The 19,060-nt window shown below is 40.4% G+C and overlaps 1 protein-coding gene across 2 annotated transcripts in view; it reads right to left on the bottom strand.

Annotated features, from left to right (window-relative positions):
* The window catches only part of MED27 (mediator complex subunit 27), a 140,402-nt gene that overhangs the window by 2,216 nt on the left and 119,126 nt on the right, over positions 1-19,060 (bottom strand). For both annotated transcript variants that reach the window (XM_068657009.1, XM_068657008.1), the window contains exons 5-7: positions 16,529-16,636; positions 9,511-9,552; positions 872-949 (exon numbers count right to left, since the gene is read on the bottom strand). In XM_068657009.1, coding sequence (XP_068513110.1) covers positions 872-949; positions 9,511-9,552; positions 16,529-16,636 — 228 coding nt within the window. The remainder of the gene's footprint in view (positions 1-871; positions 950-9,510; positions 9,553-16,528; positions 16,637-19,060) is intronic.

The following is a 19,060-nucleotide window of genomic DNA, read 5'->3' as shown; positions in this document are numbered from 1 at the left end:
CCTTTGCAGTGGAGACTGCAGTGGAGAGAACAGCAACAGAGTTCATTGCCAAAATTCTGAAGGAATTCCAAATCATAAACCCTTGTTCTCGCCCTCTAACAGGACTGCTTGTACACAAGTTTATTTCACAAATAAAAACCTAAATACAAGCAGAATTAAAGTGATAAACTTAAAACTGCATGTGAAAGTAGAGTAGTTTTCATTAATTTTATTCAGTAAGGAAAGAGTGGAGTACCTCAGTGAGCATTGCCTCAATTCCAAAAACCACCTGCTGGAGCACCGAGCAAGTCCCTCGCAATTCCTTATGGAACTAGGTTTGGGCTGAAGGTGGATGCAGCAAAATGGTCTCTTCCTGATGACGTTCCTGCCTCTGCCTCCCCACTCACACAGTAACTCTCCCCACAAGCCACACTGGCACACTGACAAGCAGGCTGGCTCAGCTGGAATACACTAAATGGGAGTTTGCTCTTATTGAGGAGCTTGCGTTGAAGCTGACTTCTCACGTCCAGAAATTGACTCCTCGCACAGCAAGAGCAGTGTGAAAGAGCTGGTCCATAACAAAGGGTTTGGCTGAGAAGGTTTTATTCTGCTATCTTTAGAGATGACCCAGAGTAGCTTTGTAAGTAGGAACCACTGAGCAAATACTGAGAGCTACGATAAGAGTAACTGTATAAAGCTCAGCCTTCACAATTACCCCATGGTATTGAGATTTTTCATCCTTGTCCAGGTATGAGATAAAGAATTACAGTCAATCTCTACTGTCTAGCTTACTTAAACAGGTGAAATTATAAATGCATCACAACTGCCTCGTGCCATTCACTGCCAGCAAGCTGCAGCCTGTTTGGCAGTATGTTTCTTCAACCACACTTACCATGAAAGACCTGACTACCACGTCGGGCATCTGAGGCAGCTGGTAGTGCAGCAGAGCAGTGGTCGCGTGATCCGTCACCTGTACCAGACAAAAGGAGAAGAGGCCTTATTCATTCTGCATTGCTGACAAATTAAGTGCTAATTTGAAGAAAAAGCAGCATAAATTCCACGGGGAGGCAGCAAACCAGGGACTAACTACGTGACTGTGAAGACATTCTTAGAGTAATTTTGGGTAGCTTTCTCCAGCTAGCTTCCATTCCTGCAGCCAACTTCATACAAAAATCAGCTAAAGCAATCTAGGTAACTAACTTCATAAGCACACAGCAAGATCGGAACACCTGTGGAAATTCAAAAACATGACAAAACCTAATAGTGTCTCTATCGCTGTTAAAAGGACAGACTTGTCAAGAAGAGAACCTGTTCCATGTTAAAAGCATCTATAGCAAGTAATTCATCTAACTTACAAATGCCTATAGCATAAGAGCAGAACCTATACCTTTGTGATTGAAATCCCACGTATTCTGTGAAATCATAAACAAGCAAAGTCACTGAACACACAGTATCAGTGGAAAGTACTTTGCTTTTCTATGTTCCCATTTTTCACTTCAACATATGTTGATCTGCTCAACAAAACAACAACAAAAAATGACAATAATGAAGCTAAATTAGATAGTTCTGGCAGAGGTCAAGACTTCTGAAAAAAAAAAAAGTTTTGGGGTTGGACTTCTTTATTGGAGGGGAAAAAAGAGGAAAAGAGAAGAGAAAAAAGAAAAGGATAAGGAAAACAAGGTAAAATAACCTCACTTGAAACTGCATTTTAATGAAAGAGTGAGGATACTCCTCTTCAATTTCATGAGAACACTTGAAAGATTTAAATCTTGTAGTTCTATTTCAGGTTGCTTACGCTGAACAAATAGGAATTGAGCTCTCATTTCCTCTGAAAACAGGAATCAATTAATATGATTATGGCTCATAACTACTTGCATTAGTAAAAGATTCCTGATAGAAAGCTTTTTAATCTACCAGACAGAGCCATAACAAGATCTTACATCTGGGAATTACAGCTAGACAGAATACAAATAAAACGTAAATTTGTAACTACAACAATAATTAAAAAAAGAATCAGTAGAACTAACCAATTGTTCAATAGTTTGGTTTTTCCTTTTTTTTTTTTTTTTTTAATCACTACCATTTAATAATGATTCTGAAGGGGGGCAGTTTCTGAACAGCTCTGATATAAATTCACCAGCAGTGCCCAGCCTGCCAGCTGTACTTTTAGAGCTTCCCAAAATATTATCACACTCAACAGCTTGCTTCTTCACAGAAGTTACCAGCTTCAGGCAGAAATTATTGGCAAAATTCTTTGGGCTGCACCTACAAAGATCTCAGACAACACAACCCCAGTAGCTCTTTCGCATGTTATAACTTGTAAATCTATTTATGGTCCTCATCAGTAATTAATAAAGAGATGAGGTGTTCTTCTCAGGTGTTGTCGTTCTATTTTCCAGGGCATGTCTGCATAGTACAGTAAATTCTGAGTAAGAAAGTGTGAATTGAAATTACGTTTGCTGTTCCCAAGTAACTCCACTTGTTCCTAATTTGTATTTAGTCTAATTCAGCAAAGTGAATTGTGCTGAAGCGCTGAAAATTTCATTGTAGAGAGGCTCACGCATGAATCTATTCGGGGAGGTAAATCTGTAAAAGATATATTCCTGAAAATCCCCATACAGACAGGCTCTAACCATACAAACTTCCTCCGCGGAACACGAGATGAACACGGTCTATCCTGCAGTTTTAAGTTCCACTGCAATTTTAGGAACAGATTCTGCTCCCCAGCATTCACACACACGCCTCACTCCTAAGGCAGCTCCAGCAAGTGCAAGGACAGCTGATTCTGGCATGTGCATGGTAAAACTTCTGGGAAAACGTTCACAAAATGGACCTCAACCTGCTGAAGCTCTTTATATGCCAAACACACACACACAAACCCAGAAATAACACGATTAACTACATTAATAGTACGGCATAACACAAACCAGTCATTTCTTTCAAACATCTCATGTGGTGTTTAGAAACGACTGTAATCCAAGTCCTACTAGTTATGTGATTTATTTTTTTCTTTTAAAATGCTGTTTTTATAGGATAACACCAGACATGTCAAAGAATAGAAAGTTCTGAGGATATTTATGAGCAGCCGCTCTCCTTCTGCTCTATTTCTACTTCTAACAAACTGTATTTTTTTTCCCCTGAACAACAAAGTTGTTTTCTCTTGGCATTGAAGATGTGGAAAGTTGTTAAAAAAAATACTGTTATTAACAAATTTAAATGGAATGGCCACTTTGGCAATGTTGCACATATGCTGTTCCCATTGTAATGTAAAGCTAATGAGATTCCACAGGGAGATAAAAGCCACACCAGCATTGCTAGAACACTAATCATGTTTTCTGAACAAAAAGGAGGCGATTTCTACCATAAGCAACTGCTTATACAGTGCTTCTGAAACGGATCAAAGTGGGTGTCAAATCTGAGGAAGAGGAGTAGGGAAACGAACCCCCCCAGCGAAAGCAGCACACAACGTGATGGCAAAGAGAAGAGAAAAGAGAAATGACAAAACTGGACAGCGCTTGGCAGGGAAGGAAGAATTAAAACCTCTGTCCCCCAAGATTACAGAGATGATGAGAGAAAGCATAAATTGTCCAACTTTTTTTTTTTTTTTAAATAATAAAATAATTCTTTAAAAAAAAATCGATCCTGAGTTCTAGTAATGAGAATATGATTTCACACCAAAGCAAAGCAAAACAAACTGCATACGCGCCAGCTCAGTTAAGGGACACATTTTTTCTTCCAGCCAAGCTGGAATCACAAACGAATTTATTCTGGGTGTAGGATGACATTTTGTGCATTTCAGGACTTCATTTTATTAACCTCACTTTCATTGCTATATCCTACCTACTGCTATCTAAACTATCAGTCACTTTTTAATTCTACCTCTCTCTATAGAGGAGCATATTCAGAAAAGTACAAATTGATTAGGATAGCTGTTGCTCTGGACCTTGAAATGGATTTTCAAGTGATGCTGCAGAAAAACTCAATATCTCACAATTCATATATTGAAAAGCACCTGGCATTTTTGCTAAAAGAAAAAAAAAAGAAAAAAGGCAATCTACTGAAGCCACAATTTTGCTAAATAAAATAGCTGTTGCTTAACTAAGCATGCTCCCACTCTCAGATGGAGAAAAAAACTTCATTTACAAGAAAAAAAATATTCGGTCTTCACCTCTAAACAAACCTAAGCTGTTGTGGGCTGTATGAAGTGGTTCTGCTTTAGCGAGGCACAGTCTTGCTTTCAGTTGGAACAAGGAATTGTTCTTTCTTAATAGTTAGGAGATATTTTTCTCATTTTTGTTTCCAAGCCGATTAGAACCGTGCATTCCTTAAGCCCATCTCTATTCCCTCATCTAGGGGGAATACAAAGCAGGCTGATACCCAATCTTATTGTGACTTTGTTCAAACGCCATCTCCCCTGCTCGCCCCCCTTGCAGTTGCTGCGAGATGCTCCCCGTGGAGGTGGCGGTGGTGAAGCCGCGTGCTCCTGCCCTGCTCGTGCAGCCGGCTGCTGGGCTTGCTCGCTCCCCAAGTTATAAATAGCTTGGGAGAGCAGCACACAGCAGTGAGCAGCAAGCGAAATCCCCATTATTTGTCTCAACCGAGCCCACGCCAGACGTTTCTATAGCATTTCCCTGCCCGCTTGCTAGCGGAGCTGTGCTGCAACGAGCTGTCCAAAAATGGCATTATTGGGCCTTGACAAATGCTGTTAGTCATACATCTCCAACGGGGAAAATTCATTCAAGAATATCCTACAATTCACAGGCTGGGAAAGCTGAACAAGTGCTTCCTCTAATTGCCTTAAGAGGCACAAAATCAAGGACCTGAGGCACGGCATTTCTCCTCCGTAGCTTAGGCGTGTTCCACAGACGTATGAAGCTAGAGCTGGCCAAAAAACTAAAACAGAAAAGTAAGAATCACATCATCGCATGGCTAAATTAAAGAAGCTGTCTCTGTTCTAATACTTTCCCATTGCTATTGGCTCTGCTTTTCAAGAGGAGGTGCAAAACTTCCTCTAAGAGGCACAACTTTCCTTGCAACTTACTTATTGGTTTATTTCCTCCAGTACCGCATTGAGGACTCAATCTAATATAAAGGGATTCTCTAAATCCCCAGAAAGTTTTTTTTTTTTTTAATTTTTTTTGTAAACCCTGCTAGGTTCGTGGCCTTAGTGTCAGCCTATGGCAATGAGTTCTAGGGGATAATCAGAGCACTAAAAGAATAAAAACCCATACTATTTTATTACTGTTTAGACCTTTTATACTGTGGAAAACTGCACGAGTGCCTTTGTTCATTTCCAAGGATTCCCATTATTCAATCTTCTCTCCAGGAACACGTTTTAGTCTCTCTGGAGGGAAGCAGGAGAGCACAAAACCCACTCAGTGCCTCGGAGGCACTCTGGGAGGATGATAAATGGTCCCTCCACAAACGAGCACTGACGAACGCCACAAAAATCCTTTACACACCTTTCCCCGCTCCTAATTCAGTAAAACACCACCAGGCTTTTCTGAAGCATTGGATTTCTTGGCTGTTTTCAGAGCTCCCAGTGTTTAAGTTTTTATTTTGCTTGTTCTGCTTATTTGGACTGGAGCAGAGATGATTTTTTTCCACCTAAGCAGGTCTTTGACCAGAGCCAAACTGCGATCATGCGAAGGAGCAGTCCTGCAGGTGACCCTGGACCAGCCCATCTCCTCTCCTTGAGCAGACGTATCAATAGCCCGATAGCTGTCTCATGCATGCATTCATCCCGCATGTGATTTTATTCTGAGATTATTGACAAGAATACATCTTCATACATTACAATACTTATATGCCCTTGCAGTGGTGGAAATTGTGCTCCGAGTTTGGGATCGCACGTCTCACAAAGAGCTGGGGAGGCACAAAGAGCTGCTCAAAGTTTAGGTTAAAACGTGACTCGGGAAGAGGAGTGTCAGTCCAAACAGAGAGCAGTCAGTGGCACGCTGAAATGAGAAACCACTTAGGTGAAATTAAGAAAGGGACTCGAGATCAGCAAGAAACAGACGTATGCATATGACTCAAGCAGCCCAACTGATCGTACTGCATAGCAAGAAACACTGTGCTGCTCTTCCTGAGCAGCTTGACAAACGGAACAATTAATGTTTGACTCCGTTTCCCCAGTTACACGGCTTTGATCCATTCAGAGCAGTTCCACTATTCTACATTTATTTTTTTCTTAATGCAAATTCACAAGCAGTGCACCTTTCTCCACACTCCATATATATAAATTTAAGCTTTCTGCACAATGACTGGAATCGTGTAGTCCTCACACACATTTTTCCTCCCACTAAGATTTAAGCCCCCAAATACTTCCCCATTTCCTATTTGTTCCTCTTCTTGTGCCAGTGGACCAAGACATGCAAGGTGCTAAAATAAGGAGGTTTAAGATGGAAACAGTTGCTATTCCTGCAGAGTTTAAATGTCAGACAAACATGGCAGTCTGAAAACCTTTTCATTGCTCCTTGTGCTTTTGCCCTTTCAGCCTCCCCTCTCTTATTTCTCAGCTCCATTCTCTGAATCTAACCCTGCTGGTGGATTCAATAGCTACGAAGCTTACTCACCCCACGACCAGACTCAAGAAGACTCCAGGGAATGCGGAAAATGACCGCATGCTAACAGTAATGGGCCCTCTGGGAGCTGTCCCCCATCAAATTATACACACCCGGGTATCCTGACTAATAAGGAGCGAGAGAAAAGGCTTGCTGACACAGCCAGCGTTTGCAAACAAAAGTCAGGACAAATTTAGCATCGTCTGACAGGGTTGGATTGAAGATCAGAGGTCTCTAGTCCTTAACCTAGAAAGTCATCCTGCAGCCCTGGGAGATTTTGACAGGCTCGCAGCTACCACAGACAGGTATCTTGTGAGCTCCAGATGTTGTTGCATTATCATTGAAGACAGAGTTTGAGAACTTGGTGTGGCTTTTAAAGAGAAACGTCCCTGCCCTTCAGAGCGATGATTGATTTTGCAGCATTTAAAGGCGGCAGAGCTGAAAGGGCTGCCCGGGCTCCTCGGTGGCAAGAGCAACTCATCCATATCCTTCCTTCTGGGCACAGCGCTCCCACGTAGCGTTATCCACAAAGCCGTACTGCTGACTGGCACCAGAAAAACAGCTCAGGAACGTTCAGCTATACTCTGATACAGCCACTGATGATTTTTAGTGGCATGAAAATGTTTGTTCTGAAGATCCGTCAGTACTACAATGCTAACAGAGTGTAAGAGTTTCTCTGTTTTAACCATTTCCTCTGTTTTGCTATGGCTAAACTGCTATTCCAGGGCTGTATAAATGGACACAAGTGCAGCTTCAGAGGATAAAGAGAAAATCAAACGAAACCCAACACCACAGAGAGGAACTTACTATGCTGGACCACGGCGTTTTCTGTTTGAAAACTTGTCTTCAGTCCTAGCTTTAACTTATTTAACTATCAGCTCGATAGTGCCGAATCTATTGATTAGAAAGTACCATCACCTTGCATTTTTATCCCATTTTTCATGCGAGGATCTGAGAGCACCGTGCAACCAATTCAGCACTAGCTCCTGTGAAGTCAGCAAGTATTACCCCAACTGAAGGGATGCAGAAATCCGATCCGAAGAGAGGTGAAGTTGCCCAAGGTAACACAATGACAGAGCCGGGAACACAAGCTGTAAAAGCACAGGCAGCTCCTGCACCTGTTAAAGGCAACCTTTTCTCCTGCAGTTTTTCTTTTTTTCAGGGGGGTAATGGAAATATTAATGTATTTGGTATTATTTAGCAAGAGAGAACTGGAAAACAGGAACTTATACTCAGGTCACATTATTTCAGAGAATTAAGAACAGAACAGCCACTTATTTTATACACTTAGAGATGTGTCCACAGACCATAATTAAAATGCATCTTCGCTTGATATATTTTTAAGTTGCCATCCAAAGCATTTTATTGAAATTAGTTTTTTAAATACAACTAGAGAACAAATTCATATGTATCCAAAAAGCAGCCACACAGGCAGCAGTAACAGAAGCATTTCACATTTTCTCATTGACCTCTCTCAGTTTTGATCTGAAGACCCTTGCCTGGAGCTGAAGAAGAAATTATTACTCTATGTACTTATGCTCCCTGAGTCCTTAACTTGGGCTCCTAAGCAAACCTGTACATTTACTCTACACTTATTTTTTGTATGGACAAAGTTATGCAATCAAAACCTTCAAGATTTATTATCACTTATCTCAAATCCAAGTTATTCAAAACTAAAACATCCAGGAAGACAATCTTAAACCCAAATGAAACTATAACCTAAAACACACATGGGGAAATTGAGATGATGCACTTAATTACAGAGTCTTAAATTTATTCTATTGCAAAAATTGCTTAAAAGCATGCTGATAAACAATTTACTAAGATTTACGCTATTTTACTTCCCTCTGGATTACCCTACTTGACACAAAATATTTTTGAGGAGCGAGAAAAAAAAATAAAGAATATTTAATCCACTAATCTTTGGAGTAAAGAATCAACTACAGCAAAATTCTGCTTTAATGCTAGGCAGAGAGGAAGAGCAACCAACTTTCCCAAAAGCTGTCCTTTGATCTCTAGCACGCTAATACCACAGGTCAAACATCTTCACTTCTGACTGAATCTGAAGTCTTGGAAGAAAGATGCACAAATGCAGTCAATATACCATACTTTTGACCCCTGCTTTTATGCCCTTTAGAGTCCCTGACCCATATTTGTTACATAAACTACTAAAGTAGATGAAAGGAAGCCAGCGCGCTGGCTGGAGACTCAGGAGCCTTGAACTGTGGCTTGAAGGTAAGGAAATTGGAATTTAACCCCGGATCAATCTGAACTTACAGCATTCTGACAAGAGGCCTTCAAAGAGAAATCTTCTCCTACCTGCCTGGAAAATAGCAAGATACAGATCTATCCAAAAACCATCTTTGCCTTCTTAGTAGTTTCATATTTATTGCTCCTACTCTCAGTCTTTCCTTACTAAAGAGAATGCCGCTCCATAAAGTAAGTCATTCCTTTTGCTTAAACCATCATGAGAAGAGAAATAGCCAAAACAGCATAGTGTAAAAAATTTACAAACTTGTTTTGGAATGTAAGTTTACAAATTTATTAAAATCAAGTCCCCGGGAGAGAGGGGTAACTACAGAGAATGAAAGCAAAAAAAATAAAATTCAAAACAACCCGATCCTCCCACTCCACAAAAGATTTAAACTGAAAAGGAGTACTTGAAAAATTCACCTGAAATTTTCAAGTTACAGAAGTAAAGTCTCCAACTTCCTATTCCAAGCCACGGGCTGAATTGTGATGGGAAATAAATCCAAAAGAAACAACAGCAGAAGTGGTCTCCTTGTTTCCTGCTTGCTGTTTTCCATGATTACCGATTACAGTCTCTTATTTGCAAGTTATGATAAGAGTTATAGAACAAATGACAACAGAATAAATTCTGAATTCTTTTCCATAAGGCCCTAGATATTTAAAATAAACTCCACCTGCCTTCTATATGCATTATGTAGAGAGATGACAAGGGACTTACCTTCTGAAAAACCTGATAGTTGGATTTGGACCATATGTCAAGCTACAATAGGAGAAAAAGAAAAAGAGTTATATATTACCACGTGCAATTACTGAGGAAAAAACATTTAAGTAGCTGTTCAAATTCAAAGAGAGGGCAAGGAGAGTTATGGAGCCTTATTTCTCAGTTCACTAGTTTGACCCATCATCTTTACCTGTTGCAATCTGAGAAATAATGACAAGATTTCATTTGTTTCGCAACAAAAAAAATGAACACAGTTCACCACAGTTTCATTAAAAAAATCTCTCTATACACAAGACCAGCTGAATTACTGTGTTCTCTTTAAAAACAGCAAAATCTTCATCTGTCTGGGGCCGTGGCTAATCTATGCAAATAATCATCAGTTTCAGTTTGTTTCTAAAATGAGGGCATTTTTATCAAGTTGATGCTTGTCTTGTGTCTGAATAAGTGATTCAGTTACAAATGACACAAAGAACATTTAGCTGCATTAAACCAAAGCACCGGTCTACTGGGGCTAAATAAAACATCCCTTAGGAAACCGCATTTACATTTGCAGACGAAAATCACGCTAACAGAGATTTAAGACTGCAAATAACTGCACACATCCATGGCTTAAATGCGTGCTCAACTGCATATGAACTCAAAGAACAAAATTGTAATAAATGTTATTGACCCCAGGAACCAGAAGGTAAGGCTGCCCTTGTTAAACAACCAAAGGGATCACACTTTACAAAAATTCAGCTGATGTGCAAGTGCTCTTTTAGCCCAGCCTTGTGGAGGATCTTGTACGCTGTCAAAGAAAAGCAGGGGGAGGAAACAAGAATTTCCTTCAATCCCTGACTTGCAAATCATTTTTGTCTGCAGATTCCACTATACTCAACATTTTCGTGTGCACAAAACTTCCCCCAGGAAAGGTGTTTGCTACAGCATTAACCTTAGGAACCTTAACCTAGATGAAAGAAAAATTGAGTTCATTTATGAAGCAGGTACAGCTCCTCTAGTGCTGGATTATGCTGTTTGACACATGCTTTCCCACAAGGGGAACATTCGTATCTCCCTCTCATGGTCAGCCACTTGGACGAATATAACCCAGAAATAATAAATTTGTTTGAAGATGCACAAGAGGGCCAAATATTACGTGCAAAAAGTACAACTGCATAAACCTGACAAAGCTGACCAAAAATTAATTTGTTCTTTTACCATTCATGATTGGGAAATAAATCTTTGTAGTGTGGCGATCTAAAACACCCATCTTTAAAAAAAAAATAAAGTCCAAGAACAGTCCCACTAAGAGAGAGGCATGGAAAATGACAGGCTTCATCCATTGCTGCTGGGTTACTTCCAAAGCACAGAAAAACCCCTCCGGACCACACGACTTGTCCCCAATTGCAAATTCATCTTTAATCGTTGAGAAATACACACATGTAGTGGTTCTAGCTTTCTTGGAGAAACACACTTAAATACATATGTAAAACCTGCATTTACAATTAATGGAATGACAAAATAACATATTACATTTCCATCTGCTGTATTTAAATTTTTGTATTTAAATTTGTATTAAATATCAATAACAGAAATCAAGCTAACTGTAAAACTCTGAGAATAAATAGGGTATGGTACATTCTGCTAAGTTTACACCTTAAAAGAAATTGATTTAAAAGAAGAGACACTTTGTTGGACTCATCTCCTTTACAATAAAGTGCAGCTAATTATTTTAATTCCAATTTTTGACAGTGAGCATAAGTGCTAGCTGAAATTACAAGTCTTCTAAAAGGCACAAAGGTTAGAGCCTGAAATGAAAGAAATGAGTGAAATACATTAGAGAGAGAAGGATGGTGAACCCAAGTAATTAATTCACACAGCTAAAAAGGTTGAGAACGCCAGAAGATCCCACTCCTTTAAGAGTACCAGTGTTACGTGGCTCCCTTCTGAATACTGGTACAGAAGTGACTCTCGAGTCCCCAGACCTCAGTCTGGACAGGAGGTAATGTTAAAGACTTTAAACATCACTTCGGTGTAGATGTTTCATGGCTTAGTACCACTGACCTTGCCGTGAGACAAAAGGTAGCTGATGTCTCGATGCCTTTTCCAGGCTAGCTGAAGACAAAAGTACCCTAAGGCATGTACCTTCAGCATTCTGCATTTACTTTACATTTACTGCCTCTTAAGGTGGGTTCAAGAACCTGCCTGAATACCAACACCACTCATACTCCGGGTCCCACAGCCAGGACTTGGACCCGAGCTTGATTTACAGTTGTAATGCACCTGTGCCTATAGGGAAGGCAGCATCTCATTTCCCTATTACAGAAATCTATATTTGCAAACAAAAAAAATTAACGCAGATATTTTTTAAACTGTTTTCATGTAATTTCAGGCTTGCTTTAACTGCAGACAGACTTGCTATAATTGGAATGTATATATGGTTTTGCTAATCTCTAGTGATCAAACCAAGTGTGTGATCCTCTCCAGTTAGACTCCAGACCAAAAAAAAAGGAAAAAAAAAGAAAAAGGCCACTTCAGATGCTGCATTAAGATGAGCCCAACAGGTTCTGAATGTTCATTAGTTGACAAGGAGATTGAAAAGCTGAGAAAGTAATGAATAGGCATGAGTAATGAATAGTTCTTATAGGCATGATGTTATCCAAGTTTAAAGAAAGAAAAAAAAAAGAGCCACAAGCCCCCTCCCCAAACCACATGCAGACATCCTAAATGACTGCCCACCTTTTCCCCTGAAACAGAGGATTAAGGCAGAGGCGGATTAAAGAATGCATCGTTACAGGTCTATTATTCTTCAACTTTTCACTTTCAATCAAGACACACATTTGTAACTAAAAAACTGCTGAAAGCACAATTTCAGGGCATCCTCTGCATGTGAATTAAACTGGGGCTTTCTTTCCCAGCGCCCCACTCTCCCCACCCACCCCCAGCATAAGTAACAAGAGGCCATTTTCTGAAGGTCGTCTGAACGATTTCAAAGGCGATAACAAATCAGAATGTTCCCTGCATCTAATATCAAACAGGTCCGGTGCCAACACTTATTAGAGAAATCGGATTCAGCCCCCCCTTCACCCAAACACACACACATCCAGCTTTGAAGTGGAAAGAATGTGGGGATCAGAAATTACCCGAGAGACAGCTCTGGCTGTCTTTGAAGCTTTCCTTTGATACTACTATTTCTTTTCCTCTCTTAGGCTAGGAGGCTAAAAGCTGCCTTTTCTTATTGATATGGGGTAATTAATGAAGCCATAGCATTAACATAACCCAAGTTCCTTAACGTGATAATTCAACAGAGACACTTCTGTTTCTTCAATCTAACGGATGCAAAAATAGGAATTTGGCTAGACAGTGAAGTTAGGTACTCACTCCGAATACACCCCGTCACGGTGGTTCTTGGGATAGGGATCCAAAGAAAAGCAGGGAATTATCATGCCAAAAAAAAATCCCATGCATTTTTCTTTTTATTGGCAGATGAGGGATACTAACAGATCAGCTGACGATCTGCCTGCTGTGCAAGAGTGAGCCGCATAGCTTCATTTATTCAGGAATCAGGACTTCAGTAATTAATTACTATCCACGGTTAAATTCCATGGCACAATGAGTATGTCAAAGTTTGAAATTAAGGGTGGCACAGTGCCACTGCTAAAGCTACAGGGCTAATTAAAATGCATCAGTATGTGGTGGATGCAACGGGTTAGTAGGGTAAGCAAGGAAGCCTGCAGAACAGTCAGCGTGCAGAGCCGACTACATGACAGAGGCTGCCAGATCTCACCTATTGTTTTTGCAAAGTGTCACCAAAAATGTCTAAGTTATGCAGCTGGCAACCTGGCAAAGACATATTCTGCAGGGTTTGTGAATAATTCACAAGAGAAGTATATGAAGCATTTAAGAAACACCCTGATGCTTTGTCTGTATAAGCAGAGCTTGAAAATAAAATACCAGAATACAGAATCTTGTTTTACTCGTTGCAAGCTTAACACTGCCTTTTATTTTTTCACCTTTGTTTTAAAAATTATGTAAATCTGAAAGAGAGAGTAACCAATTTAACTAGACTTCAGTACTGCAGAAACCGTGTGAAGCCTCCACATAAGCACCTGTCAGCACAGACAGCACAACGCACGAGTACAGCACAACCTAAAGCACCCTGGATAATGCAACGTCAGCTCCTGCGCAGCCGCCAGCTGTGCCTCAGGATGCCACCATGAGCAGTTCCCCAACTACCAGAAGCTCCCACGTTTTAATTCGATTTGCCTACCTAATGCACCAGAGGCCATCGATATCTCTGCTATTTGGGCTCCTCTTTCCCTTCTCTTCCCAGTAAAGTGAAATTAGCTAAAATGGCTGTATTTTCAGAGATAAATGATGACCTCCCTAGCTTACAAGCAAACAGATGGCCTCTTCTGTGCTTCGCAGTGCTTTTCTCACTTATTGTTTGTGATCATTGCGTCTCCCAGTGATGGCCATCTCTTCTTTGGTTGAATATTGCTGAATATACAGCACTGCCCAAAGCCCTGCTTCAATCTGAGAAATCCTCCCAGAAATTTCACCTTTGTTACCTAATGGACCTTTGGACTTGTGGACTTAGGGGGATTATTCAAAAGACAGTCATTAAGTTAACTGTAGAGAAGTACAATGATGCTAGGGCTTACTCCAGTGTCCCTTCTTCAACGTGGCTTACAGGAAAGACTGGAGATTCAGAATTGCCATATTGTATGATGCCTCCTAGTTAATCTCATTTCTGCTGTTTACAACTATTAAATGCTCCCTAGAAATACATAAGCAACCCCCCAAATCAGCAATTAGTGTATAACCGCTCACAGGAAAAACAATTCTCTCCTATTGTGATGCTGACAGCTCTCTGTATTTTTATTATTTAAAGAAGATACTTGCTGATCTCCTTTTTCATATCTTTCTGTCTCTCTCTCAATGCTACTGCTTCCTCCCCAACATCAGGCTGGGAACAGAGAAGCTAGAGTAGTGTGGTGAAGCCTCACTGGAGTACTTTCCCAGCAGCATCTGTTGTGACAGAGAAGGAATTGGAATGGACTATGTTTGCAATTGACTGTAATCGCTCATTCCCAGCAGGCACAATAAAGTAAAGCGAATCATTGCAAGAGCACAATCTTATTCTTATACTCCAATTACCAGTGTAGTTAATTAGCGGAAAAAAGGGAGCCCACTGTTTGTCAATATGTGTTCCAGTTGGCAAAACTAGCAAGCTACGCATTTATTCACTCTTCCAAGCCAAATTTACTCATGATTTAAGTGGCTGCAGCTCCAGTTCTACTTAAGTCAGAAGAAATGTTCCTATTTATACCTAAAATGCAGACCTTCAGGTTTGTGAAAGCCTTGAGACGGCCCAGTGGAATAGCAAACTGCCACTGAACAGACACAGCTTCACTCAGACTCTGGGGAGCAGTCACGTAGCCTAGCGTTGGACACTGAAAGCTGAATCGGTAGAAAACAGCCTCTCTGCAGCCTGGCTTAAAGCAAGAAAACAAGCCAGATGTTAGCACGGATGCTCAGGAGAAGCTAACTGCTCCCCGGTGACTACAGACAAAGGTTAGTGCCCTGTGCCCAAAGTTAGCCTTGGTGCACTGCTCTTGAATGACGGCAGAGAAAAGGTATACAGCTCTCCTGAGAGTTAACCTTGAGCTGAACAGAAGCCTAACGCCAGATGCTGAGTTTTGCAAAGGAACTCTTTTACTCAGCTTTTCAGCATATATAGCATTATTATATTTCAAGGGAGCTTCGAAGGAAACTGGATTCATCAGAGAAAAGGAGCACATCCAAATGAAATGTGACACGGGAATCCATCAAGCACTGTCAGTGCTTTTTAGGCAGACTATCATTTCACTTCTGAACAGAACTTTGGGTAGAGGGGCCGGTGCTGTAACTCTGCATTTCTATGCTAATACACAGGGAGTGTGCTGCAACTGCTGCTGCAAAACGGTATTTAAACCCGTGTATTTGAATAATGCAAATCAAAACCAGGCAATTTTTATTTTACTACTTCCTATGTCAATCCCCTGCCCTTTGAGTGAGGATCTCTCATCTGGGAAACACAGCTGTGCTATATTCTTCAGTAGATCAGCTCCTGGCCTTTTCTGGGGAACAGAGGTTCAGGCTCAGAGCTGCTGAACTCTGGGTCAGTACATAACGTGCGTCTGTGTGCTAAAACACAGTTATCACTTCTGAAAGGAAAAAAAGTCTCACCTCATTATAACATGGCCTATGGGTGCCAAGTACTCATCTTGATATAATGAACTTTGTATTTTAATAGGCTTCATAATCAGAAAAGAAAGCTCCAGAGAGAAAATGTGCAACATGGAGGCGTTTAGTACTGTTACTGGCAAAGAAGCGTCCTGGCGGATGTCTCCGTAAGAGACTATTCCGCCCTGAAAAGAGAAACAAACTGAGCTGAAGGCCGTCAGGTCCCATTAACATCTTCTGATGCGCTAAGGAGAGCCATATGGAGCGTGTGCAGTCGGAAGAAATTTGTGGGTTCAAGCAGGGCGAATTGTTCATGAAACAAAACACTTGTGGAAACAGGTAACGCTTGCTTTTAACAGCTGCTGCTCAAGATGAGCTATTACTGACAAGCAAACTGAGGACTACCTACCAATGATTCTCATAGCTGAGCTTATCAACTTGAACATAAAGCTAGCCCAAGATTTCCCAATGGCTCTCAAAAGAGGAATCTGAACCTTGGGCTATTGATGTGCTGGTACACTGGAAAAATGTTTTCTCAGTAGACACTATTAATGAGGCAACTGGGGTCTAAGGTGATAAATTAGAAATTCAAGCAAGGGCATCAGAGCTTAGAAAAAAGTCAGACATTTGGGTATGAAAAAATCCAAGCAGAGCATGATAAATTTAAACCTGAGTGCTTTGCAAAACATCTGCAAAGTCTTTTGACAGTTTTATGTTTCTAGCACACTTGTGATGGGTTTCCTTTTCTCTGTCATTTAAATACCAAGTAAAAATAAAATTTAACGTTGCTGGACGTACAATAACCTACCTTGCCATCTTCGGTGTAGACGTTTTCATTGTAGCCTTTTACTATTGTCCGGTCAATGAAGAGGCTCCGCATCACCACTATCACTTTTAGCACTTTTCCTAAGGTAACCTGTCAAGAACAAGAGAAGGACAAAACCAAGCTGAAGGAGAGCTAATGGTGTCTGACTTCACAAGACCATCAAGTTAACAGCTTAAGTTGATGCAATTTCGGTTTTCAATATTTTATAGACAGAACAAAATAAAAGATCTAAAAACACTGTGCACATTATGAGGAAGAGAGACGATAAAGTGCAGAACAAACATTCATTTGCAACCAAAAATGTATGAATTCACAGAATTCCCTTGTGTAGACATGACACTGCCAAGAAACTCTCTCCATTTTATTAACAACACAACTCAATAACTTGTCAAAAACAATGAGAAAATGTGATTAGTTTCAATGTATTTTATATTCTCCAATGTAAGTCCATTTAGAAAAAAACAAGTTTGAAAGAAGAATCAGACTCTCCTAATGTCAGCTTTTAAAGGAATGCCACTAGCTAAATGTAAAACACTTTAGGTCTGATAAAAATGTAAAATTAGCTCCCAGAAAACTGAGTGGGATGGGGGCAATTGCAGCTACAATAGTAAAAATCTTATATTTTCAAAGGTTTAATTTTCTTCTGCAGAAGTGGCAAAATGCAAAGAATAAAGCTAGTATCATGGAAAACACGTGATCTGTCAGTATGTAACAGAAATAAGCCTGAATTATAGTATTGACAAAAATACAATAATGAAGGCATTTTAATCTAAAAATCAATTTACAATTCAAAGATGAACCTGCACTTCAATATTGTTAAGATGTGTCTAATAAGAATTTTGTCTTTGTGTTTTGCTACACAGACATTATTACAGAGTTTTCACTTACCCTCAAAAGCACAAAATTAAGATCAGAAAAATATTTAAGCTTATTTTAATGTTTCCCATCTAGCACTGGCCCGTTTTCTACTGTCCACGTTCCATTTTTTCATCCAGTTTACATTAACACATGAGGTAACAATCATCTTTTTCCTGCTAACCTCAGCAGACAAATCCACGCCCCAAGAAATCACTCAATCTGCATCTTTATCGATTTGTCGCGTTTTTCCCTTTTAATTTCTGCTAATGACTCCTACCTCCCGCCTTCAACAGGAGTAACCTCAACCCGATGCTGACTACGACTAACGAGCAGATCAGCTCTGACGTGCCGAGGTGCTTTTCCCCAAAGCAAGAGGATGGGAAATTTGGTAAAAAGACCCCAGGTGCAAGCGGAGGCAGGGGAAACGGTGCTAGGAAGGGGGTGAGAACACAGGACTTTGCAGAACAGCTACCCAAGCCACTGTAAATATTGCTTTTCCACCTTGATGAACTATATAGCAGGACAGGGTTACAGATCCTGAAAAGAAAAGCTGACGTCCCTTTGGTACGGGATGTGGAGAAAGCAGCTCCAGGGCAGAAGACTAAGCAACAGGCAAAAATGAGCTGACAGAAACAGACAGGACATGGAAAGGAGAAAGGGAAAAGTAGTCAGCGTCAGACTTCAAGAAGACAGGCTGCTAGGCATGATTTTGCAAGAACATGAAGAAGAAAAGCAGGTCAGAAGAACTGGTAAATTTTTGAAGAAAGATGTTACAGGCTGAAGTAGGGTAACTGGCATCGAGGCCTGAGCTAAGCCGACAGCACGAAGAGTTTACTCTGATCCCTTTCTTCTTGCAGATTGGGATTTTACGAACACGTAGGAACTACCTGTGGTTCTCAGGCAACCCTATCACGCTATCAAGTGCTGTGAAGTTAGATCTAAATGTAGAATCTTGCTGGGATACTCTGCAATAAGACCTGGCTGGCCTGCAAGTCAAGGAAAGGAGCAGAGTTATTTCGGCACCTACCACTGCATCAACTAAGTTAAAAATACAAAGTCGTGACCCAGATGTGCCTGATCTATAATGCTGATCATCTGCCGGAATCAGAAAGACAGTTTTGTTATAACGGCGTGATTAATTACGTGTAGGATGAGGAAATGGCGACACTTTGAAAAAAAGTTGTCAGCACATTTAGAGTTAACATTTTTTTTTTCCCCTACCTTAGTAAGCCTGGCAGCTCTCTAGGATATATCCCTACTGAGAGAACTGACTCTGGGCAATCATACGCAGTAAAATTAAAAGGAGAAGGAAAAAAAAAAAAAAAAAGACATTTTAAACAAAAAAAGAAATTTTCTTAATGAGGAGCAAAAAGGCAGTCCTAAAAAATCCAGACCCAGCTTTATATGTAATATTTTCTATTTTCATTGCCTTCACACACTTCAGTGGATGCTCATTTTTTTCCTCTTCCCTTACGTTTTGCATTTATGATATCTCACATTGCTGCCAGGCAGGGAAAAAAAATATTGGATGAAGTTGCTCTGAAGCCTGTGTGGGATGTTCCTGAAAATCCTCAGCATTAGTAGTCACACGTAACAAACCGAAGAGTCCCATGCTTGGCACTCCAGCTTGCTTGAATATACTTACTGCTGGCCTCA

The sequence above is a fragment of the Anas acuta genome, chromosome 20 (assembly GCF_963932015.1).
Source record: "Anas acuta chromosome 20, bAnaAcu1.1, whole genome shotgun sequence".
Taxonomy (NCBI): domain Eukaryota; kingdom Metazoa; phylum Chordata; class Aves; order Anseriformes; family Anatidae; genus Anas; species Anas acuta.
Note: the sequence above shows the minus strand (reverse complement) of the source record. Positions and strands in the feature narration are given on the sequence as shown.